At 43.3% G+C, this 26687-nt stretch overlaps 1 protein-coding gene across 1 annotated transcript in view; it reads left to right on the top strand.

Annotated features, from left to right (window-relative positions):
* Window positions 1-26687, top strand: part of naaladl2 (N-acetylated alpha-linked acidic dipeptidase like 2) — a 347063-nt gene that overhangs the window by 151236 nt on the left and 169140 nt on the right. The window contains exons 6-8 of the mRNA XM_080770411.1: window positions 4935-5208; window positions 17586-17711; window positions 25582-25732. Of these exons, the coding sequence (XP_080626537.1) occupies window positions 4935-5208; window positions 17586-17711; window positions 25582-25732 (551 nt within the window). The remainder of the gene's footprint in view (window positions 1-4934; window positions 5209-17585; window positions 17712-25581; window positions 25733-26687) is intronic.

Below are 26687 nucleotides of genomic sequence, written 5' to 3'. Positions count from 1 at the left end.
ATAGCGAACCAGGAGATCTGGTGTAGCCGTATAGCGGACCAGGAGATCTGGTGTAGCCGTATAGTGGACCAGGATATCTGGTGTAGCCGTATAGTGGACCAGGAGATCTGGTGTAGCCGTATAGCGGACCAGGAGATCTGGTGTAGCCGTATAGCGAACCAGGAGATCTGGTGTAGCCGTATAGTGGACCAGGAGATCTGGTGTAGCCGTATAGCGGACCAGGAGATCTGGTGTAGCCGTATAGCAGACCAGGAGATCTGGTGTAGCCGTATAGCAGACCAGGAGATCTGGTGTAGCCGTATAGCGGACCAAGAGATCTGGTGGGGGGAACATTTTCAATGACGTCCCGACCGGAAATAACATTGAGTGTTGCGCTCCCAGCCTGTGGAGCGATGCGATCAGATTTGATATCAATTAATCTCCGCCCTTTGAGCGGAGCGTTACTTTATTGATAGGACGGAGAACTCTGTTTGACTAAGTACATACTGTATAGGATATATGGCCAGAGGAGTCATGCATTTCTTCCCAGAGAGCAATATTTTACCAGTATTGTAGGTTTTATTTTGTGAGTGAGATTATGCCATCTGTGTGGCATCATTGTTACAATTCCACAACTTTATATCAGCAATCCATAACGTCCATAATGTCCTAGACTGGGTCTGTTGGTGCCATTGATCCCAGGTGGAACGCAATCAGGTGACTGGTGATCGTTAATAGAAACGTGATCTGGTAATGCACGCAGGCCGTCTTTTTATCGCTGCATATATTTCACCTATTATGACATGCCCAGAATATGGATGCTAGGGTTTAAGTGGTTACAGTCCAGGGTCCAGGGATGCGATAAAATATATTACGAGAAGAAAAAGTATATATAATCCTTTCATGAAATATTTACAACAGCCTATTGATAAACACAGTTCGACTCTCAGAGGTGCAGATATGCTTCAGTGGACAGCATTTAACCAAGACATCAGATAAAGTCGTCTGGGCTTCAGATAAAGACTGAATATTAAACACCTTAAAAACAGCCAGAGCCTCTCAGCAGGTGTGAAAAGGTGGCACAGAATGCAAATATATATTATTATTTTTTGCTTTAGTCAAAAGTGTGTTTGAGTGTCTTTCTTGAAAGCAAAAATTGTAGGATATTTAGTCGACTAAAACTAGACACTAAAACATTCCAGGTGGCTTAAATGTGACTAAAACTAAATGGAAACTATTCAACAGACTATGACTAAAACTAAAATAGAAATTTGCTGCCAAAAACAACACTGACGGAGAGAGAGAGAGATCGATCTAACAAGCAGAAAGGTAATTCCACCACTGGGGAGCCAGCAGGGATGAGAGTGAATGGTGACCAGGTTGTCACGGTGAAGGAAGGATTAAGTGTCCAGGCTTGATGGAAAGCACGGACAAAGCATAAGCTTGCACACGGCTGGCCGGGACCACAAACCTGAGGCAACGAGGGCCAGTACCTTTGACGATAACGATTAGGTGGGCTGCAGCTGCTGCACCCTGGATGACTTGTTGTGGATGCAGATTACGTAGTCGCCGTTTGTCTGTCTCGCTTGGAGGAAGTTGCAGTAGGCATGAGGACAGGGGATGAATAAAGCTTGTAGCAGAGAAACGCCTCTGGCGAGAAAGGCCCAAAAAATAGATATTTTGAGTACGAACCTTTAGGATTGAGTTGTTGATGCAAAGAGAGCCTCTTCATGACTAGCCAGGCTATCTCATGACAGCTGCTTGCCAAGAGATAGCATGCCCTCTCAGTCTCAACTCACTTACTCTACTGTAGCTGTTGTCAAGTACCGCTAAAGGGATCGAATCATATTATAACATGCACACAATGTCCTGCATGTACTATGGATGGGATTGTGTACAGTACTGTGCTGTAACGGTGAATAACAGACATGATAATCATATCACAGTGGGAATCTATTCTTCAATTTCCCTCGTTTAAATTCCTGCTGTGGTTTTTGAATTGACATCGATCCACTTGAGTCCCATTGCATATCAAGATCTCATTAATATACACTATCCTGGCATGATTACCTAGCCTAGCCAACCAACTACACGATATGTTATAATAAGTGCAGTATACCTATACCTACCCCTCCTTAGCAACAGTGTAAAAACAACAAATGAAAGAATAACAACCCTGTAATTGCCTAGTGGAAATCCAATAACATTGCAAATGTCACAATTCTACCTGCATACTGTACAACCATGCAGGTGGAATTTGTAAACAAGTCACCCGTGACAGGTACCCACAATAAAATACACTGCCATAATTCCACATCTTATAAATAAATCATGCAATTTCTTGGCTAACAGATACAGCAAAAGTATGGTATTGGGAAGTGTCAGTGTCAGTTACCATACACTCAAATATTGATTTGAATAACATACCATTTTAACAGCGATACGATACGTATCACGCTACATGGTTGACGATACGATACATGGACGATATTGGTTCATTATGGCGATCCGATACGATACGATTCAATGATTAGAAATCGATACAGTAACTATTTAAAATACATTGACATTAAACTAAGTAATTAATCCCCTCATTTTCAAAAAATTGCTAAATACCATGCACAAAAATGTAGTACTAGTAACAGATAAAAACTAGACTAACATGTTAGGAAGGGACTAGTGGACAAGAGATCCAGTACAAGTCATTTTACACTTGGTTGCATGCTGAAAATAGCAGATCTATCAATAGTAGATTGTGTGTAAAATCAGTCATTTTGACGGCATCAAGGCCCGCCAAAACACATTTTAGACGAAAATCGTATGATATAACAGTCTCATCCTGGTCCTATATTATTAAGTGAGCTACTATATGAGATAGAGGCCGATACGCGCTATATACTGTAGGCTGGGTTCTGGTTCAAACAAAAGTTAAGCCGTGTAGAAGAATAACAATCTGCACACATTGTTTCTCCCACATGCAATTTTACTTGGTAAAGTAAAAGTCAAATTGCATTTGGGAGCAGCAATACTGGTGTGTGTGGACTGGATTTGTATTCTTGTTTATACTGTCATTCTATACTGTGACACACCTTAAAATGATTCAGATGAGAGATAGCACAGCCTGGGAAGCCACAGCGTTATTAGACACCCAGTCTTGTTTTGTGTGCATGGTGGCATCTGTCTCTGTCTGCTATACCAGGGACGTGCAGAGAGTTTTAGAGGGGCAGGGGCTGAAATCCCGTAAGAGGGGGCACTTTTGGACAAAGATAGCAGATCTACAAGCTCACAACGCGCCGCGTTGAGAGCTTTTAAGAGCAGCTATTTTAGGGTCGCAACCCAGCCCTCTTTAGCCAGTGGAGATGCATGTGTACGACATGGATTTCTAAACGCATTTGTGCAACGCAGAAAAAAATGCTGTGTTCAAGTTCAGGAGACTTTGGGGGGAAAAAGCAATTCTCCTGAAGGCTGCCTTACGGTATGGCATGGAAAGGAGTTGCATTTGCATTTGCATTTCTTTCACCATGTAGTAAATGCTGCATTCATGGTCTGGAGAGGGCAGTTGTTTTACAGACGGGTGAAGGGCAGGGGCTGAAGCCCCCTTTGATGTATAATATGTGTACATCAAAGGGGTGTACACATGCTGGAACTTTTTACTTTGAAATTAGTTATTTAACTGAAACGCCCAATGCATTCTCAATGGCATATAAATATGTCAAAGCCATACAGTATGTAATGAGAGTGAAAGATCATAATCATTGAATGACGATCAAAGCATATAAACAAACTAAGTCTACAATCAAATATTCACAGACATGCACACGGCCACATTGCAGTATACAGTAGTAGAACAGTCAACATAGAAGATGCACGCACGCACGCACACACGCACACATGGACAAATTGGAGACGGAAGCATCAACAGAAATGAGCAGCATGCAGTCTCAAACCACAGGGAGTACCCCCTACAGCTTAGCTTATAGTTATAGATGATGGTCTCAGTGTGGACAGTGGACACACACACACACACACACACACACACACACACACACAGAAACACAAACTTTAAATTCAATTCAATGGGCTTTATTGGCATGAGAAAACATACGTTTACATTGCCAAAGCTAAAAGTGGAACAATCTCTCTTTTTCTCTCTCTGTTGTTATGGACACATACATACCCACAACACACTGAAGCATAAACAAACACATACAGTACAGAGAGACGGCCCTCCCACTGTTGCTCCCGGGGACTGGAGGGTGGAAGTGTGTCTCTGGGCCATCTGCCGCAGAGAGGGATATAGATGTCACAAACACACACACACACACACACGCGCACACACACACGCGCACACACACACACACACACACACACACACACACACACACACACACACACACACACACACACACACACACACACACACACACACACACACACAATTCAATTCAATTCAAAGGGCTTTATTGGCATGAGAAAACATACGTTTACATTGCCAAAGCAGAAAGAACAATACAACAATACAGCAATCAAAACAAAAATGATGTACATTTGAAGGTCAGAATCTTCAATAGATCAAATTCTATGTACCAAAATCACTCGATGCAGGTATAGTGCAGGAATATACACAATGATTACACACACACACACAGGCTGAAGAGTTGGACTGGCTCAGGACGATAGAGTTTGGGAAAGTTTGGAAGCTCCTCTCTACTCTGCATCATGTCTTAAGTGTGTTTGTGTGTGTGCGCGTGCGCTTTATAGGCCCATGTTTTCAAAATTCCCCGTCCCCAGCCAAGTCTATGGACTTATTTAATGTTTGTTTAGGGCAGTAAATTATGAACATAAGACGTCATCTGGCTGATAACCACAAGTGTGGTTTTATTTTACTCACCTGTGACAACCTTCTATACTTCCCCCTCTCTCTCTCTCTCTCTCTCTCTCTCTGTCTCCTATAGGTCATTTGACAGCCTATCAGATGACGGCGAAGAAGCCAGAGCCAGGTACCTCTACAGGCAATGGGTGGGGCTGGGTTTGACCGACGTCCGTCTATCCAATCACACGGTTCTGCTTAGTCTGCCCGGGCCCGCCCCCAACACCGTAACGGACGCGTCCAGCGGCCAATGTTTCCTTTCCAACGGGACGCCGTGTGACCAGCGAGGTCCAGCTCAGACTCCTCCTCCTGACCTGCAGTTCTCGTACGCGGCGTACTCCGCTGTGGGAAGTCTCCAGGTACGACTAGCCGCTGTTGACATTTTCACTTTAACAATCAAAATGTCAAATGTCTCCAGGGCATGTATGCTAATTTGGGTGGGGAAATGTTCAAATCGTTAAACACTTAAAAAAATGTTTGGTCAATTAAGGGTCACTAGCCAGGGCCTACGGCCTTGCACCTCTCCCTTCTTGTCTAGAACACTGTAGAATGCTGCAGTTTGCAGTCTTAAAACCCCAAGATAACCTAACAATGGGTGCCCTCGCTTCATCTCAGTGCTTTTGATTTATGCGTATGAGTATATTGTCTAACAAAAGCCTAAGCGAGCTTCACATTTAGTTCTTTGGGAAGTAAATTTGTTGCTGTTGATGTTATCCCAGGCGTGAATTTTGAAGATGCTACTGTATGAGCTGCTTTTTAAATGCTGCAATAAGTGATTTGTGAGTCTGACCATTATGCTGCACCTGGACTGGACTCCAAAGTAATGCGTGTTCATGGGGTGTTACAGTGTGACCTTAACGGTGGTCATCGTCGTGGTTTAGCTCCGAAGAGTGTACCAATGTATATATGTTTGTACATTATTCAGAGATTATTTAAAGCATTATGGTATACTTTAGGCAGATCTACAAGCTCGAGTTTGTAGATCTGCTATTTTTGAAAAATCGTGAAAATGTGGCGCAAATCTTTAAATATATAGAGTAAACGTTTTAAACTCAAATCTTTGCTTCTGAGGGGGTCCCTGGAACTACATATTTTCAGATGGTGGTCGGTGGCCAATTACATTTAGTTTCTGGGGGTCCTTGACATTAAATATTGAGCACCACTGATATAGAAACATAAGTATAGAAAACTGACATTTTCTAAATTTCGAAGTCAGGTCAAAATGGGAGAATTCCGGAGAAGCAATTTTCTTACCGTAATCTGATGTTGTTATATTCAATAAACTGAGTGGTACAGCTGAAAAATTGACATAACACACCGCAGCTCCGACCGCTGGGTCTTACGCTAAATCCATTATTTTGATTTGTGTCCTATATGTATTGAAGAAAAGGGGTGTAATGAGGGAGGTGATTATTTCCTCTCCCTTTGGCCTATATACTGAAAGGTGGATGTTCAGGCCTAGCTGTTACTGAAGCCAGTGATCTGCATCCATTTAATCCTGTCATTGTCTCAGTCTTGCCCTCCAGCTAGTGGGGCAAGTGCAGGTTTATCAGAAAAGGCCACAGCTAAAGGTTGCATGCTCTTAAATGTTACTGTCCCACCCACAGTTCAAGGTGCACAGGCGTCTCAGTCTTTAGATCCCCAACATGTTGTGGCGTGGCCTGAACTGTTACCATTTATGGTAAATGGTAAATTTATATATATAGCGCATTTATATTATAGTGCATTTATATAGCGCCTTTATCCAAGGCGCTTTACATAGATTGTGCATCAATTCACTGCATCAATATGGTGTCTACTACTACTACCTCTACCTCTACTACTACTACTACTACTAGATTAGGTGGGAAAGCGGAAAGCCACGTCTGAAGAGGTGGGTTTTGGGGGTATTTTAAGAAGAAGAGTGGTTGCTTTGATGTGAGTTGGATCATGAACCATAACATAGAAAATGCAGAATGTGTATAGCTGTAGTAGACCATTATTCTTGCATAAATAATGCATTTGGGTTTCGTCTCTCAGAATAAATTTACATGTGCTAAAGAGAAAATAAGTTGTAGTTGTGTATTTTACGTATACTGTATAATATTAACCAAATATATACGCTGTGAAGATTAATTTTGCAATGTGTCACATTGTGATGCATGATGAGCTTGTAGTTGTTTACCTATAATGACATAATAAATAAATAAATAATGGAGGCCAGGTTGAAAGTAGTTAACCCAGATCTACAAGCTGGTTAACCCAGATCTACAAGCTCGTAGCGCGGCACTCGTCTCGGTGCCGCACTACAAGCTTGTAGATCTGCTATTTTTGAAAAATCGTGAAAATGTGGCGCAAATCTTTGAATATATAATATCATTATTTTAATTAATATATATAATTCTGGGGAGGTCCCTGGAACAACATATTTTCAGATGGCGGTCGGCGGCTAATTACATATATTTTTGGGGGTCCTTGACATGAACATGTTTGAGAACCACTGATATAGAAACATGGGTTTTTCAGAAAACGGTCAGGATTTTGAAGACATTTGTAGAATGTGGTCTGGGGTCTAAATGGGTTAAAGGGCCGTATACCGTGCCCTGTCATCTTTCCCCGCTAACAAACATTATTTACATTAAAATGTTACACAACTTACATGAATGATGAAAAGAAAAGAAAGCTTTAGAAAAGGGTCCTCAATAGTAATGTCAAGTACAAAGTAACTGCGAGTCGTAGTAAATGGGCTAAACATGTCAGACCACTGCTATGGTCCTTTAAGAGGAAAGGTATGTTTACATTACATAACATTCAGTCTAGTGCTGTGCTGTGGAGTACTGCATGCTTATTTTTTTATTTCTAAATGGGTCATACTCAAGAGGATCATTCTTATATAAATAGAGTAGAAATAGAACTTCCGTTGGTGGACCGCCTCTAGTCATTACCTAGAGACAAAAAGATAAAGTGTGAATATTACAATCTCAGATAGTGTCGAGATTCCCCGGCTTTTAACGGAGCACCAAAGAGCTCACGGCGGCTTGCCGGGGTAAATTCCAATAGCATGATATTTGCGTCATGCTAGCTAGATGCATTGCAAGCCTTTTCGCCATCCTTCAGGAGTGTGAAGGTTAATGGCAGTCATTATGCATGTAGTCGGCCCCACACTAGTTCACAGACGCGCCAAGATACACAAACTAAGAAATACAGCCGTACTATTTTTAGAGGGTTTTTTTATACTTTACTCTGCATCCCAGGAACAGAGCATACAGAACGCTGAAGGAGATGCTTGTTATTCCCCAGAGCCCATGGCTGGCCTCAGGGCAGATGAAAAGTTGGGATGAATCTCTGAATACCAAGTTTCTCTCCTATCCCACCCCCCGATCCCCCCCCTCCATGCTTTTTAGCTCTATCCATTCATCTGTCCGTTCGGTCTGAGTCTACCCCGAGGAGGATCACAGTCATCCATCACCGGATTATTTCCGAGCCCTGTTCCTGTGCGCTGACTTGAATTAAGCGTTGGATTGCCGTATCTAAACATGGCTTTTAGACAATTATATATGGCATTGGTGATGGATGGGTGGTGTTTCAGGCGATGTATTGAGGGCTAATAGGTCCTGCTAGGGTTTCGCTGGTCTTGTGGGGACTGTTCTCTTCCACGGCTAACACTAGACACACAAACAAACAGGCATTGCACGCATGTAGTCTGTGATTCATTAGGCTGGTATATTCTCATGTTTGAACCCTGGCAACCCCTATAATACAGGGCAAGTCATAGTAGGTCGACATATGTATGGTCGACATCCGGTGAAAATACAAAATAGGCATATACTTTCAGCAAAAAAAAGAGCTGCTCTGCAAACTCACAATGTGCCACCATGCAGTATTTTCAGCAAACTAAATGTTCTGTTGCCTACAGTATACCATATCAAACCAACTAAATGTTCTGTTGCCTACAGTAAAACATATCAAACCAACTAAATGTTCTGTTGCCTACAGTATAACATATCAAACCAACTAAATGTTCTGTTGCCTACAGTATAACATATATAAACAAGCTAAATGTCCTGTTGCCTACAGTATAACATATAAAACAAACTAGATGTTCTGTTGCCTACAGTATAACATATAAAACAAACTAGATGTTCTGTTGCCTACAGTATAACATATAAAACAAACTAGATGTTCTGTTGCCTACAGTATAACATATAAAACAAACTAAATGTTCTGTTGCCTACAGTATTTATAACATATAAAACAAACTAAATGTTAATGTTCTGTCGCCTACAGTACAACATATAAAACAAAAACATGTCACAATTAACCTCACGTCACCACTGCTCACCAGGCTTTCCACCCCGGAGGAAAGTCTGGTCTGTGTTACTAAATCGCTGTGCGATAAGGTCGGGACTCGGGAGTGGATGATATCGTACTTTAGTTTTCAGTTCTGTTTCCTTTCCTCTTAGACAATGCATTCATGTATGTCTCCGATAGCTGCAGGACAGAATCATTCTGTCTACCCATGAACTATAACTTTATTGTGTTGCATCTCGACCCATCGGATGTGGTTGTGGTGGACACATGTGAATGTTGTATCACATGTTTTGATCTGTTGCACATGATATGAGAATATTTTGAATATTCTATGATTGTATTTATGTAATGAATGGTCTGTGTCTCCAGGCGGCGGTGGCTCAGGGGTAGAGTGGCTGCATGGATTGGAAACTGCATGTTTGCCAGTTCGAACCAGGCCTCCCCCCAGAGTTAGTGTCGAAGTGTCCTTGAGCAAGGCACTGAACCCCTAATTGCTCCTGATGTGCAGGTTTGGTGCCTTGCATGGTTCCCCCCGCCAGTGTATGGATGTGTGTGTGAATGGGTGAATGGAATGCACAATCAACCAACGCCCTTACATCGCGTGACGTTACATAACGAAACTACTATTTGCAATAATGTGTAACCTAACATACATTTCCCATTCCATAACGGCGTTATAATGACTGTGCGTGTGTTAACCGCGTTATGGCGTTATTATGTCAACTTCGCTCCGTGAGTCAGACTGATTGATTGATTGATTGAAATATTTATTAACAGTTTGTAGAATCACAGTACATTTTAAGCACAAACTCAATACAGAGACTGTCAACGGTGAGTGGACGACCCAATTAAGCATTACACTTGTTTACAACAGGCCGGGTCCACATTGTTCAATTCATCAAAACATTTAGAGACATACAAATATACACAATAGTCATACAGATACAGGCGTCTGTGCTGTTGGCAAGATTTAAAAAATAATAGGGCTGCTGCTGTGAATTTTACACCTCTCCCGCTTAGCGGAGACTGGGGTGTGGTAGAGGACATCTCCCCGAACGCGTGGGTATGTCCAGATAGTTGCCTCGCGGAGCCGTCTTTTGTCCAGTGTCCACTTTATACAGTCCATGCACTCCAGTGAATAGCATTTATCCATTTAGATAACTTTATTATTATTATTATTATTATTTAATTACTTATTTTTACACAGAAACATAATGTGTGTCTTCTAGCATCATATAGCATCATTTAAATGCTTAATTTGTAGTTTTAATGTGCAAATGAAACTTTTTTTCATACTCTAGAGGGTACTCTTATTTTGAAGAGATCGTCCACCGGAAGTCTTAAATCTGTTCATTAGATCTGTTCACTAGACGCTGCCGCTGCCATGACAGTCTAGTAGTCTACTCGACTAGAAGTGCCGGGTGTTAGTAGAATAATAACAACAACAACAACATGCTTTTAGCCAAAGTTCATGAAAACCGCATGCGTCTATGACTTAAACAATGTAGGCTAAACACTTTGGAATTACGTTAAACATGGTATATCCTCCGTGGCGGCGTCATTAGGTGAGTACTAATGAATTGTTAAGTTTCATAGTATCAGCCCCCCAAAATGAACAGGTTACAGCCTACAGGATTCTCATTATGTTACGGTCACTGCCTGCAAGGATGGCCGCCGTGCCATTTCTTATAAACTATCTAATTCATACGTGGGTCGTCGTGGGTCCACGTGGAGTTGTTGTTGTTCATGCGCCAAGGTGCGCGGCGTGGAGAGGGCATCAGAGCGCAGAGCAACAGCCTAATAGTATGGCATACTGTATTGTCTGTACTCTGACGGTGGAGTCTGTTCCGGTCAGCAAAATACATTTTCCAAATACCTGAACAGTGAATATTCTAAAATGGAAGATGAGCTCAATAGTATATCTCTACAGTATATCACTGCAGATATATGGACTCATTTTTATTTGATATTATATATTAGTATAAAAAAGGAAAGTTTAATTGAGGCTACAATAAAGATGCCTGTCAAAATTCCTGAACATGTTTTATTGTTCCACTACATTTCATAATGTTAAGAGGGAGTTGTCTTTTCTGTTACTGTGCAGAACTGACAGAACAAAAAACCTTCTTTTAAATCGTTTTTTATAATATTATTTTTTAAAGTAAAGTAAAGTAAAGTAGTTACTTTCATAATTTAATGTTTTTAGATAAGTAACGATAAATATAATTCCTTACTTTTTAAAAGTAATTTCCCCAACACTGATAAATGTTAAATGCACCATTTACCATTTTGTTGGAAATTCCCCATATCCCTGATGACAATCTGTATTATGCAACACGTAAAACCACAGTGTCACAACAAGCCACCTGTTTTTCTTCATTTTTATTTGATCTGGAATCTCTTGGCAGTGTCAGCCGGGCTTAGATTTTTCCCTACACTACTATTAAGTTGTACACAAATATATTAGCTTGGCATTTTTAAACACTGATAACAACTTCAGAGAGTGCCTTTGTGCTGGTGCTGCCTTCCAGAGACGAGTCTAATACGAAAAGTTTTTTTCGTTTGGTACTTTTATTCACAGTTTGGTAATAAACACAGTGCTGCCACGGTAGCAAAGTACTGTAGAGGGCTCTGCATGAACCTCTTCTTGGCTGGTGGTTTCATTGTGAACACGTACAAGTACAGTACTGTATGCATCTTTTACCTGGCAGGTTAAAACAAAGCCACCAGATTAGCATTTGAATGCCTGAACATGCACAGACGTAAAAGAGGACACTCAGGACAGGCAATGACAGGTCTGTATATATACGTACCCATACTCCATCCATATAATGGTTGATGCCTACGGAAGCTTTTAACATTGGTCCGGTTCCTATACAGTAGCAACTATGGGATTGCAAATACCTCCAACTCTAGAATCGCTGTCCTTGGTGGATTTGGGCAAACACCGTCTTGAACGCGTATGCTGGCACTGGGAACTTGGGTTTATGCTAACAGCTAGTGGTTAAATGGGTGTCCGGAACTTAATGCATGTTAAACTGGGGGGTCCTTGAAATGAAAACTGAAATGAAAGTCACTGCTAGAGCCGTACAAATGGGGGTCCGCGGGCTGAAAAAAATCTGGTTTTCAACCATACCTATAGTATCCAATATTTGAGTCTGTGCAAACAGACCACTAGGGGGCACTCCCAACGCGTTTGCACAGCTTTTTGAAATCCTTATACCCATACCTAACACCACACCACACTTCAGAAACTAGTCACCAAAAGCCAAATCTTGCTGATTCCTTACAAGTCCGCCCCCCGCTATACAATGCATTGTCAAACCATCCTGGAGTCATTGCACATAATGTCTTTCAGAGGGTAGCAGTGGTGCCATGGCTGTACTCCATGTGAAAGGAGCATGTCCTGTTCTGTAGTTGTTGCATTTCAGCTAAACCTGTCCTTTTGTTTTGACAGAGCGCTCAGTTATAATTAACACGCAGCTGCGTGCTAGACCCATGAACTAATTGGTTTACCTAGTGGAACCGTTCTCAATCACAGCAAGCTAGCCTAATTGATTGATTGATTGAAACCTTTTTTGTATTCTCTTATTTTGAAACACAAAAACAAATCCACAAGTAAGGCATAGAGATATAACACACAGAAACAGTGAAATAAAGCAACTGAAAGTGAATAAGTTAAAAAACAGTCACATATTGAGGTAGGCATATTAAAAGCAGGTTATCAAATTGTCTATGATATTGGGTTATTCATTTTTAGTGTTTGTAGACAGCGTTCCATGAAGTCGGGGCATCAAAGCAGAAAGCAGATTTTCCCATGCAGTTCAGACCCGGCAGATGGTTCCTCTATAGTCTAAGCTTAGGAATTAGGAAAGGAACAAAAACAAAACAATTTGAAGAATAAATTGCATTTTCCTCCTGGGTTAATAATAGCTGAATGGGATGGGGCAGGTCTACGCTCCTGTGTTTATTGTAGTGGTACATGGAGAGCCAGATATTTTCTGTGGTGGTACTTCAGTATAAAAAGGTTGAGAACCCCTGGCTTAGACTACCACTAATGCTAGTTGACAGAGAGATGTGAACCGCACGGCACAGGTACAAACAAACTCAGCCTTTAGTTAAAGCAGTGGTTCCCAAACCTTTTTGTGTCAACGACCCCATATGCCAGTGACCCCGATAAGGGAGGATTTTTACGGCTCTAGCAGTGATTCCGAAACATATTCATTTCATGGACCCCCAGTTTCACACGCATTATGCTACGGACCCCCGATTTAATGTCATTTCATTTTCACTGCCATAAGCCCCCTCATTACTACAGCCATCAACCTCTCCCTCCAAGCCGGCCATGTTCCACCTTCCCTAAAGACAGCCATCATCACACCTCTCCTGAAAAAACCCACCCTTGACCCGGACATACTCTCCAACTACAGGCCCATCTCCAACCTGCCCTTCCTCTCCAAGGTGCTGGAAAAAGTGGTTGCCGCTCAACTCCAACAACACCTCAAACACAATAACCTCTTCGAGAAATTTCAGTCAGGATTCCGCACAGCCCACAGCACAGAAACAGCACTGGTCAGAGTCACAAATGATCTCCTGATGGCAGCTGACAATGGTTCCCCCTCCCTCCTCATCCTCCTGGACCTTTCCGCAGCCTTTGACACAGTCGACCACACCATCCTCCTCAACCGTCTCCACTCCACCATAGGACTCACCGACACTGCACTCAACTGGTTCACCTCATACCTCACTGACAGAACTGAGCGTGTCTCCCTGGGCAGTGCCCACTCACGGTCACACCCTGTCACCTGTGGCGTGCCCCAAGGTTCCGTCCTTGGCCCCACCCTTTTCACCCTCTATATGCTCCCCCTTGGTCGTGTCATCAGCCAGCATGGCATATCCTACCATTGCTACGCTGATGACACTCAACTCTACCTCAGGACTATCCCACTCCCCTCTGCCCCCCTGTCGTCACCATCTTCACCATCATCCACTCTAACCACCTGCCTTGAGGAGATAAAGGCGTGGATGACCGACAATTTCCTACAACTCAACAGCTCCAAGACAGAGGCCATTATCATCGGCACCCCACACCAGGTCAAATCCTCCCCAATAACCAGCATCACCTTCTCCAGCCAAGACATCCCCCTCTCACCTGTAGTCACCAACCTGGGTGTAAAAATGGACCCCCACCTGACCTTCGACCCCCATATCAAACACCTCTGTAAAACCTCCTTCTTCCACCTCCGAAACATTGCCAGACTCCGACCCACACTCACCCTCCCTGATGCTGAAAAACTTGTCCACGCCTTTGTCTCCTCAAGGCTCGACTACTGCAATGCACTTCTCACCGGGATCCCTAGCAAGAGCATCCAGAGGCTCCAGTACATTCAAAACAGTGCTGCTAGGATCCTGGTGAGAGTGCGAAAATACGACCACATCACACCCATACTCCACTCCCTTCACTGGCTCCCCGTATCCTCCAGGATAGAATACAAGGTCTGCCTCCTCACCCACCAATGCATCCACAGCAACGCCCCCCCCTACTTAAAGGAACTCCTTGAACCCCCAGCCTCCACCCGCTCCCTCCGCTCCGGTACATCAAACACTCTGAAACAGCCAAGAACCAAACTCCGCACCATGGGGGACCGGGCCTTCTGCTCAGCTGCCCCTCGGCTGTGGAACGCCCTCCCCGACCACCTGAGAGCACCACAGTCCGTGGACGTTTTTAAAAAGGGACTAAAGACTTTCCTTTTTAGTAAGGCATTTGCCCAGTCGGACTCGTAAGCTGCCCTGTTTTTAACTGTTTTATTCTTATTTTTATTTTACTTTTTTAATCTGTAGCACTTTGAGATTTGCTTCAAATATAAAGTGCGTTATAAATAAAATTTATTATTATTATTATTATTTATTATTATTTCTATTTCTGGTACCCCAATTTATTTAATAAAACCACTGTTAATTTAACTCTGAGAGTGTACAAATGGAACCAAATGGACCCGTCAGGGTCCATTTGATTCCATTTCTACACACTCTGAGTTACAGACCCATAAGGGTCCATTTGGCTCCTAACTATCTCTAATTGAGCTAGGTACCCCCTGGAACTCCCTCAAGTACCCCTGGGGGTCCCCGGACCCCACTTTGGGAACCCATGAGTTCAAGTATTATGTGACCCAACATGGAAAACCCAATGACGGTTTTGAAATGCTCACTTTTGGGCCTTAATTCATAGGATTTACTGTGTGGAGAAACCACCCTGGCGCTTCTCTTACGAGCACGTTTACATACTCAAATTAATATATCATATATCAAGTCCCCCCCCAAAGTAAGTAAAAATTACTTTTGAATTACATTATACACTGTGTGTGCGTACGTGCATGCATGCAAACAAAAGTTGACGTAACTAAAGTTACTGAATACTGTTGTTGAGAAGTAGGCCCACCAAATTATGTGTACCAGAATTGCAAGCTGTGTGTGTGTGTGTGTGTGTGTGTGTGTGTGTGTGTGTGTGTGTGTGTGTGTGTGTGTGTGTGTGTGTGTGTGTGTGTGTGTGTGCGTGCGCATGTGCGTGCGCGCTGTGCACTATTGACAGTATATTGACAGAGGCCTCTTGAGCAGCATGACGCTAGTTCACACATGGTGTATTTCCTGTCATCTACTGTAGCATGCAGTGATGGCAGCTGCCTGGGCTCTGATTGAAACAGGCACTCCAGCTCCTTGACGTGATAATAGTGGATTATTCTGTGGGTTTTTAGCATCCTTCAATCAGCAATTTGGAGAACCGCTGTTGGCCCCGCTGTACATGTCTCCTCCATCGCGCTATTTTCCTCTGTTAATTATTATTTTTGTCATTTTTGTCATCAAGTATCACTCAGAGAGAGGGTGACATCAATGGTGCATTTGTATAGAGCTTTTATCCAAAGTGCGTCACCCATTCACACACACGCATTCATACACAGATGGTGGAGGAAACCATGCAAGGCACCGAACCTGTACATCGGGAGCAACTAGGGGGTTCAGAGTCTTGCTCAAGGACACTTAACTCTGAGGGAGGAGCCCCGGGATCGAACTGTGAACCTCACGGTTCCCATCCGGCCGCTCTACCGGCCACTCTACCCCCTGAGCCACTGTCGTGTCGACATCAGTCGCTTGATCTGGCTCTTCTCTTCTTCACTTATTCCGGTCTTCAATCCCCCCCCCCCCCCCCCTCTCTCTCTCTCTCTCTCGCTCTCTCATGGAATTTCCACTCACATTAATCTCCCCAACAGAAGAGAGATGCTCACTGCCTCAAACTTCAGCCAGGTTACATCGTTAATTTCATTACCTCACCGAGATGAAATTAAAGCTGAGGGTGGATGGGGTAGGGTGTATGCATTCTGTTTTGTGTGTGTATGCAGGTAAGAGAGAGAGACAGTGAGAGAGATAGAGGGGGGGGGGGGGGTGTATTGTCCGTCCAGGCAGTCTCAGCGCTAGGAAATCCTTCTGTATTTCAATTTGCTGCGTCCTGTTCTGTACCATGGGCTGCAGTTTAAATGGAGGACTTTTATGATGCAAATGCAGGCAGGAGCGATAAATCTCTCTCTCCTCTCCTCAGCTATTCTCCCCTGATGAAAACAAGATGTGCTCTCTCTCTCTCTCTCTCTCTCTCTCTCTCACATTCTCTCGCCCCACTGCAGCATCGTGTTACACTCGCCCCCAGGCCACATGAAAAATGAATCAGGCCCAGGTGATGCAGAGAGAGAGAGAGAGAGAGAGAGAGAGAGAGACACTCAAAAAGTAGTGCTTTGACTTTCCTCAACAACTTCTAGGTCACTTTAATTTGCAAGACGATGAGACACAGACACGCACTCAAAAATATGCGCGCGCACACCCACTCCCATATAGTTGCTTTTTGCAGTTGCAAAAACACATTTTATCTATATATTATTGTATGGCTTTGGTCCATGTCTTATTTCCTATTTCCTCTTGGATTTTATATCGTACCTGTTCTCACACCATCACATTTACAGTATAGCCCATGCGCTGTTCGCTGCACAAGACCCCTAAAGCAAACACTGCACTTGACCTTGAATTGTTATAGATATTAGTTATTTATATACAGTATAAAAGCATACTCTTTCTCTCTCTTTCCTCTTGGGGTCTCTCACTCACTCACACACGCGCACACAGTTGCAGTATTGACACCTTTTTGAGTACTTTTGTACTTTTTCCACCACTGATTTTCTACCCCATTTTCTATCCCATCTTCTATATTCTTCAATACCTCTCTCTCGCACGCACGCACGCGCTACAAAATTCGGTACTGTTGCCACGTTCAAATCTAGAGGATTTTTTTGATGTTCACGATTGCAATTCTGCTTCAATTTGCAAACGTGTCGCTCCACCAAAATGTGTGGGTAACGTATAATCTCCTCACCTCTGCCCTGTTCCTTCCTTCCTTCCATGGCAGGCGGAGGTGGTGGACGTCCAGTACGGCCTCGTGGAGGACCTGAGGAGAGCCACGGAGAGAACCGGCGCCAACCTCACCGGACAGATAGCCGTGGTCAAGCTGGGGCAGGCCCCACTACTCTACAAGGTCTGTCTGTCTGTCTGTCTGTCTGTCTGTCTGTCTGTCTGTCTGTCTGTCTGTCTGTCTGTCTTTCTCAGAGTATCTTTATATAGGGCATGGGATAAGTGTATTATGAACGTATAACTGTTTTACAGATTGGTTATATATTTCATGTACAGGCCATTCATTCACTCACTCCCTCCCTCCCTTGTCTCCCCGTGATTACATTATGAATGAATCACTTAAAGGACAACTTTGTCTTTGTTTTGTTTTTGCAACCAATGTTATTAGAGAAAGTAAAAGATGAGTGTTATTTTTTATTTTTTTCATTTGCTGCTTTCTTTAATTTGACCGATTTTAGGTATTTTTGACATGGGGAGGCGGGGGCATTCGAACAAGTGGCTAAATATGTATTTTTAGGGAGATTTCTTTATTATTATTTAGCCTACTATATTCCTAGGAAATTACATCTGGCCACAAAAGATCACGGGGTCTATTGAATGTGAAGGAGGAGGTGACAGATGGACACACCTTATGGCAGCCCATAGAAGCATCTCCTAACATTCAATAGATCCTGTGATCTTGTGTGGCCAGATGTCATTTCCTGCATGGCGTCTAGTAGGACTATATTGAATAACAATAAAGAAATTGCCGTACAATTTGGTAAAAAAAATAATAAAATGAAAGAAAAGCAGCAGCAAAAAAAGAAAAGGCAAAAGGCGTTGTGTACCATTTCGCCTCTATTAATTAAATTCGCCCATCTTTATAAATTAATAATCTTTGATAGTATAGTCAATCTATCTCTGAACATGCTCACAGCAGATAACATGTGTTGGATTGTGTCGAGATAGGGGAACATTAAGCTTATAATTTTTTATAAATCTTTGCTCAGCAAAGATTGGGGAGAAAAGAAAAAGATTTTCCACATAAAGGTAGGATGGAAAAGTGATTTTTCCAATCCTCCTCCTCAATGCTTTAATATAGCTGTTTTTTTGTGTCTCCCGTGCCATATCTAGACAGAGACTTAATCTGCTCTATCTGCACCGGGGTTTTAATATGGCGCGTGAACAGGGCCCTCTATGGTTAGACATGAATCAGTAATCTTTTATCTACTGTTATGGCCATAAATCTATGATTACTTACCCTCGCATCTACGACCGATGCACTTTGAAGATTTATTCAGTGCCTTTTTTTTTCCCTCCGATGCTTTTCTTGAAATAGTGTTATCAGTTGATTCGGAGATCCAGTTAATAGATCTTCTGCGTCTTTCACCTCACCGCGTTCCCCGGTTTCATCTTTTCCATCTTGTGTTTTTTTTAAATAGTTTTTTCATATCGCCGACACAGGGGTTTCTGCCTCTTCTGTGGTAAAACCTGTTTGTTGCAGCGATGTAACCAGTGCAAGTCTTATCTGTTGTTGTTCTGTATTAAAGCTCACATTGGATGCTAAACAAGAAATCTTAGTCTTTCCCCTCTGCGACCAGGCTTAAGGTGAAATGTGTTTGGTCATATTGTTTTTTTTAGGCATAATAAAAACATTTCCCTCTCAAACTTAAAATGAAATGTCAGAAAAAAAACAGGAGCAACCAGGTGCTCACAGGAGGTAAACAGATGACTATAGTAAAACATGTAAAAGGTGCTCAAACAGACCATCGCCCTGATGAAGACCTTTTATGGTCAAAACATGTCGGCACTTTTAATTAAATACAGGCTATATATATATAGCCGGGGCGCCTGATGGAGGGGAAAGGAACTGGTTGGAATAACATGTTCCTTAACTTCCTTCCACGTGCTACGTCCGGCTGGGGAAACTCTCCCTTGTCAGGTGAAGAGAAGCAGCTTGGACTCCTCATGCATAGCAGGAAGCATGAGGTCAGTCCGCTGTGCCCCCCAGGTTGGCATGGAATACATTAGATATTTGACACTGGGTGTAAAAAAATGGGTTGCAAAATCGTGGGATATATATATTTTTTAAATAAATACAGTAAAGGCTATTCCTCTCTTTTTTCCCGTGCCCATATTTTTTTCTTCTTTAAATTAAATATGTACAACAAACTTTAAAAATCAGAGGAATATCTTTCCTGGAAGCCGGAAACCTGTATATACAGTAGCCTGCACTTGAACCACTATGGAGAAGTCATTATATTGGTGAACATTTCAATAATTTCCAGGTTTCAACCCAACCAGAGCCCTGTCGACTTCTCTTAGACAATTACAGTTAAGTATTCAGAAAATGAAATAATGGAGGTACTTCTGCATGTGGCCTTACTGGCAGCACAGTTTGGCATTGATTGTTCAAGTGATTTGTGAGATTAGCTCAGGAGAGAGAGAGGGGCGCATGCACGCATGTTGTACATACAGTACATGTGCACATAGCCACATACATGTGCCGACATGACATTAGTCCTGCAGTCACGTTCACAAATGCATGCAAGCCCACGTGTGCACGCACACACACGATCTTGAGCTGAAAGATGTAGTGATCAGGTGATTTCTGGGTGTGCTCGTCTTCGTTTGATCTCCTGGGGTCATCCACAAGCTTCGGTCCCTCTGTCTTAGACCACTGGAAACACCATGATGTGACGGAGATGTACGTCTATGGAAGTCGAGCGTTGGATTTGAGACGACGTAGAATAGATCTGTGTCATTCTTTTTTTTATTTTTTTATTTTATATATATTTTTTTTATCCCACGATTTTGTAACCCATTTTTCACCCCTGTGTCAATCATCTAATGTGATCCTGGGCTCTACACAAGTTGCTCCTTTACACCTGACAGGGGGAGTTTCCCTGGTTGGACGTAGCGCGTGGAAGGAACACGTTATTCCAACCAGTTCCTTTCCCCTCCATCAGGCGCCCGTGTCGTTCTTACACTCAATATGTTAACCCATTCGGGGGCAGGAACCCCTTTTGGTGTTTTAAGCATTATGTTATACTTTAGCTGTTGAAAAATAGCAGATCTACAAGCTCATAGCGGGGCACAGAGTGCCGCGCTACGAGCTTGTAGATCTGCTATTATTGAAACATCATGAAAATGTGGCTCAAATCTTTGAATATATATTCTTTCAGAGCGAACGTTCTTAACTCAAATCTCTGCTCCTGGGAGGCGTTCCTGCACGGAACTACTCATTTTGAGATGGGGGGTCGGCAGCCAAATGTTTGGGATCCTTCACATGAAATTGTTTGAAAACCACTGACACGGAAACATGAGGTTTTTCTGAAAACTGTCATGATTTAGAAGACATTTTGTAGAATGGACCTGAAGCTTGTTGAGACTGTCAGGCCTCAGTATCATCGGTGTTAGGTCTGTGACACCTTGCAGGAGATGGTATAGGATCAACCAGGATTGTGGAGCAGCAGCTCATCTATCTTCATTCCCTGTAGAGAATTAGATGGCTCATGACCACGCCATTGATCGCAACAACTCTGCAGAGTCCACAGAGATTATTACTGAGTGGATGTCTGATAATGAAAAATATCATATTTGGTCATGTAACAGAGCTGTGTGTGTGTGTGTGTGTGTGTGTGTGTGTGTGTGTGTGCGCATGCATATGCGTGCGTGCTTGTGTGTGCGTGCGTGCGTGTGACTGCAGGACAGATGTCATGTCACACATACTGATTGAATGTGATCGCACACACACACACACACACACACAGTTATGAACATACTGTATGTATATGTACAGACATTTACTGTACATATACAGTACACACATAATACTCACTGAATCTTTCTCATACCATGCGCATACACACACACACACACACACACACACACACACACACAGGTATACGTACGTACGCACACACACAAGAAACCAAACAAACGCACTCCATGTTTCACTTCACGTCAGCCGATAGCTATGAAGACAGACAGTGCGTTATTTTTCTCTCCATGCCCTCTAATTTGATAGATGGAAACGTAAAAAAAAAGTTGGAGCCTATTATTCCATCACACATTTTCCCCCGGCATAGTAATTAGTGTTTTCATCCACTTGATTGATCGTTACTGTTCTCCCAACACGGTCCGTTCTGTAGCGTCTTATCAGCATGACATTTAGATACTCTGTCAACCTCAACAGGTGCGTCTCCTGGAGCTGGAGGCTGGCTCGATCACAATGTCATCAACAGACAATTAAGTTCTCCTATAGCACCATGACCCCTCTGGGCAGCAGTGACTCGGGAGGTGGAGCGCTTGTCTGGGATTTTTAAACCGTTTAGGCCTGAAGTCAAAACATTGGAAAGAAAAAGTCTTCTAAATCATGACAGTTTTCCTAGTAAATATCTATGTTTTCTATATCAGTGGTGCTCAAACTATTTCATGTCAAGGACCCCCAGAATGATCTGTATTTGGCCAAAGGGGTTCCCGTACAGAATGGGTTTAAGGTTCCTCCTGGTTCCCTTCCCCGCCACTCCCAACGCCATGTTGAAGTGTCCTTGAGCAAGACGAGTATACAGTAGATTGCTGCCTTGCATGGCTGCCTCCGCTGTCAAGGGTGCGAAATCGCGAATGTATGCGTTAACCTTTTAAGAAGCCCGGCCCTATATACTTTGTTGTGTGATGATCAACCACACAGTGGTCTTGTGGTTGGAGTGTCCGCCCTGAAACTGGGAGGTCGGGGTTCGATCCCCGGCCGGGTCATACCAAAGACTGTAAAAATGGGACCCAATGCCTCCCTGCTTGGCACTCAAGTGTTGGATTGGGGGGGGTCAAATATACTAATCAAATGATTCCCAGAGCGCGGCATGGCTGCAGCTCACCGCTCCAAGAGATGGGTAAAATGTGGAGAACAAATGTCACTGCGGTAACGTGTGTGACAAAGCGTACGACTTTTGATCTACAAGATCAAAACACCACGCATTGTGGCACATATTGGGACCTTGTGGATTTTTAAAACGTGTTTTAACTGTTCTAAAAATGTGTATAATGACACACATACAGTATACAACGCAGTGGCGGGCCGTGCCGAAATGAACTAGGCCTTCAACCCCCCCCCCCCCCCCCCCCCCCCCCCACCTGTCATATGTTCTTAATATACAACATTTAACCACGCAAAAATTGTTGGAACTGAACCACACTCATATCAGGCTCTGTAATATCCCAGCCATTCTGCACCAGCGGGGATTAAACACACACAGCGCGGCGCACACACACACACACACACACACACACACACACACACACACGCACACACTCAAGTGGCTCCGCAGCGCACAGCCACATGAGACTCGGCCACACACACTGTCAGGCACGGACAACCACAAGTCCTAAAGTCCACCACAATAACCATAGCCTATAAAACGATCAATCATGATCATCAATAAGCTGCGTCGCATCGCGATCGCATGTATATGAATATTATATAAAGATCCTTACCATGGCTGCCTGCATCATACCAATGGTCTACCCTGCAAGCTTTTCTTGAAGTCCTTCCTTCTTGAAAAATGCTTTGACTGTAAATCCACCACTAAATCTGTTACTTCTCCTCATTCAGCTGTTTTCCGCGTTTGTGAGTTAAATCTCTTAATTTAGCGAGCTCAATCAACCCTGGGAACTCGCACAGAAAGCCTGTCTGAGTGAGAAACAGTGCAGTTGTTAAAAAGAAAAACTTATTATAAAATATACATTTCTGCATCAGGCAAGTGGGCCAGCAGAGAAGGCCTTGTGGGCCCTGACGGCCCACCACTGATACAACGTCAGATTAGGAGCCATTGTGTGGACTTGATGACAGGATGTACTGTAGGCTACAATAATGGAATCAAGGCATGTTTTCTGGTTATAATTGTTTGGAGCTAAAAAGAAAAAAACATAAACTCCAGACCTCTGTTGTTGGTGTTGTATTGATAGGAACTGTCTCCGGTTTCTGCCCCGGGAGAGAGTTATGTGTGGATTATTGATTAAGCTATTTATTGCTCTGAGGGCTAAGAGGCAATTTTTAGGAGTTCTGTTGTTCCAACACACATGTGAATAACATTGATATAGCATATTATGGAAACAGTCTACAAGAACCTGATAGAGGGAATCTTGACTTTTTACATGGCAATGTTTGGTTTGGCAATCTTAATATATAAAGCTGCAGCGAATAGTGAACCTAGCCTCAAAAATCATTGCGAAAGAGACAATTAAGTTATCTACAAGATGTCAATATAGCAAATGACCTCCTCTCATCCACTCTGCAGGGAGTTCGAACTACTTCCCTCTGGTATAAAGCTAACCGTAATCTTTAAAAATTCCTTCATTCCTAATTCCATTAAGGCACTAAATGATACCATGTCTCGTTAAATCAGTTTTAAATGCATTTGTCACTTCGTCTTGCTTTTTGCCTTGAAGATAAAGTGTTGCTGTTTTGTTACTATTGTCATGAGACTGAAGACAAATGTACACATTGTGTGGACAATAAATGAAACTAACTAACATATTGTTCCTTCAGTTATACTAATAGACTGCTTATATAGAAAGTTTGTGATGTTTGTTATTGCTGGGAGTTTAGTTTGTGTTTAAATCCACTATGCCAACGTTGCTGTACTTCACCATAATGTATAAAGTAGAGTTACATTACCAGTACGACGCCCTGTGGGCGAGAAGCGACATCACCCTAAAGGGCGTGGTTGAGCTGAAACAACACAGCTTCTTAATACGGCACAGTCGAGAAGCAGAAGTTAAACTATGAATCTGGTGTCGGTGAGGTCAGATGTAGAGTTGCTGGCCGGCTCCATATACACTATGCAGATCTAGCATGTCAAACCATGTATGGCTATATCCAGGGTTTGATGAGGTCAGTGTCGTGATCTCCACATATATGGAGATCCATGTGTTGTACCAACTTGGTTAAAGTGTGAGACAGACAGACAGAGAGAGAGAGGCATGTAGAAGTGACATAGGAGGTAGCCTTCTGGCAGGATTGGAACCAGCACAGCAAGCGTGTGGTTCCAAAAGTCAAGCAGCTTATAAACCACAACACAACCGACAAGCACAGAGTAGAGGGGAATAATGCCTCCGTCCTTCAGGGCTTGGTAGAGCTGTTTGTGCACGTGGATGTGTGCAATTGTGCATGCATGAATGTGTGTGTATAGTGTGTGTGTGCGTGTGCGTGCGTGCGCTAGTCTGTGTTGTCGTGGCCCTGTCCCCGTATTCTCTTGAAGGACAGAGTTGTGATGAGAGGGCCATGGCTGGTGTCATATCTTCAATAAAATAGTCATCTACACCCATATACACCAAGGACACTACATCTGTCATGCACAACAATAAAATACTGCCATTCTCAGTAGAAGCCATCTTAGTCCATCTGCCCTGCATGTGGCCTGCATTGTAGTCTTGTGTAGCCAAATATAGTCCACAATCTCTGAATGCTATGTAGAGTCTGGGACTACACCTTACTACATCTGTGTAAGGAAGCTGCCATTCCGTTCACGAAAATATATTTTAAAATTTCTTTATCTTGTAAGTGGAGGAGTCTCCACTTCCGCTTTATCGCTTACTCATGATTGAGCAACATTTGAAAATTGCGAGAGGTAATAACAGTCTGGCAACGCGAGACTACCTGCATTGGAGATACTGTACATACTGTGCAATTAGTAGCTAGTCCAAGGTTTCACTTTACAATCCCCAACAAGGGAGCACCATGTTGTGAGGTGTCTTTTTCAGATGTTATTCTGCTTTTAAATATAATTTGTTGGGGGTCCTTGACATGAAATAGTTTGAGAACCACTGATATAGAAACATTAGGTTTTTTCAGAAAACTGTCAGGATTTAGAAGACATTTTTTTTAGAACTGGCCTCAAATCTAAATGGGTTAACCCTTCGTGAGCCACTAGCATTTTGGCATACTGAATGTGACAGAATGTGCTTGCTCGCCTGCTTTCTCTTACTGGCATGTGGCTTTGTGTGTTTCCCCACAGCTGTCCCTTCTGTCCGAGGTGGGTTTTGGTGGTGTTCTGCTCTACGTTGATCCCTGTGACAGCCCCGCTGGCCGCCACGTCTGGAAGAAAACCTTCCGAGTCACGCTGAACCCTGGAGGAGACCCGTCCACCCCAGGATTCCCCAGCCTCGGTAAGGATATATACATTATATATGCATAAGTGGCCTTGCCGAGCCATGAGGCCCATAGGGCAGGAGCCTATCTCCTGTTTCTGTAGCGTGAGGCAGCTTGATGTACAAGTACACCCCCTGGACATGACACTAGTATGTCGCAGGGACTTACCCCCAATCCAACCCTTGATGCTGAGTGTCAAGCAGGGAGGCACTGGGTCCTATTTTTAGAGTCTTTGGTATGACCCGGCTGGGGATTGAACCCCGACCTCCCAGTCCCTGGTTGGACGTAGCACGTGGAAGGAACACGTTATTCCAACCAGTTCCTTTCCCCTCCATCGGCTGGCCAGGGGGAGGCAGTTTAGAGACCAGGATTACTGCATGTTTTTTTGTGAGGGTACCTACCGTAGGGGACACGGGAGAACATGCAAAGTCCACACAGAAAGGTCCTTTCGCCAACCTCGAGCGGGGATCGAACCCAGGACCTTCTAGCTGTGAGGCGACAGCACTATACCGACTGTGCCACCGTGCCCCCCGGAAGAGACCTTTCTATGTCTATGCAAGTAGTTAAACCACAGTGGCATGAAAACACATTACATGTTCTGACAACTTCAACTTCAGCTTGCCTAACCATTTGGTCACAATAGATGATATCGGACATCCCTGATTCCCTATAGTCACCATTTTCTAACATCCCAGGAACAGCAGAATTTAGGAAGGCATTATGTATACACAGAATATCTCCTCCTCTCCTCTCCTCTCCTCTCCTCTCCTCTCCTCTCCTCTCCTCTCCTCTCCTCTCCTCTCCTCTCCTCTCCTCTCCTCTCCTCTCCTCTCCTCTCCTCTCCTCTCCTCTCCTCCTGAGAACAATAAAATACCACTTTTAATGTATATAATGTAGTTTTATATATTTTTTATACCTATATTTTGAATACCCTGAAACGTCCTCACATTGTATTACCTTGGCCTGAGGCAG

This window comes from Protomyctophum bolini (genome assembly GCF_963924005.1).
Source record: "Protomyctophum bolini genome assembly, chromosome: 8".
NCBI lineage: Eukaryota > Metazoa > Chordata > Actinopteri > Myctophiformes > Myctophidae > Protomyctophum > Protomyctophum bolini.
The sequence above is the reverse complement of the archived record's forward strand: the minus strand, read 5'-3'. Positions and strand labels throughout refer to the sequence as shown.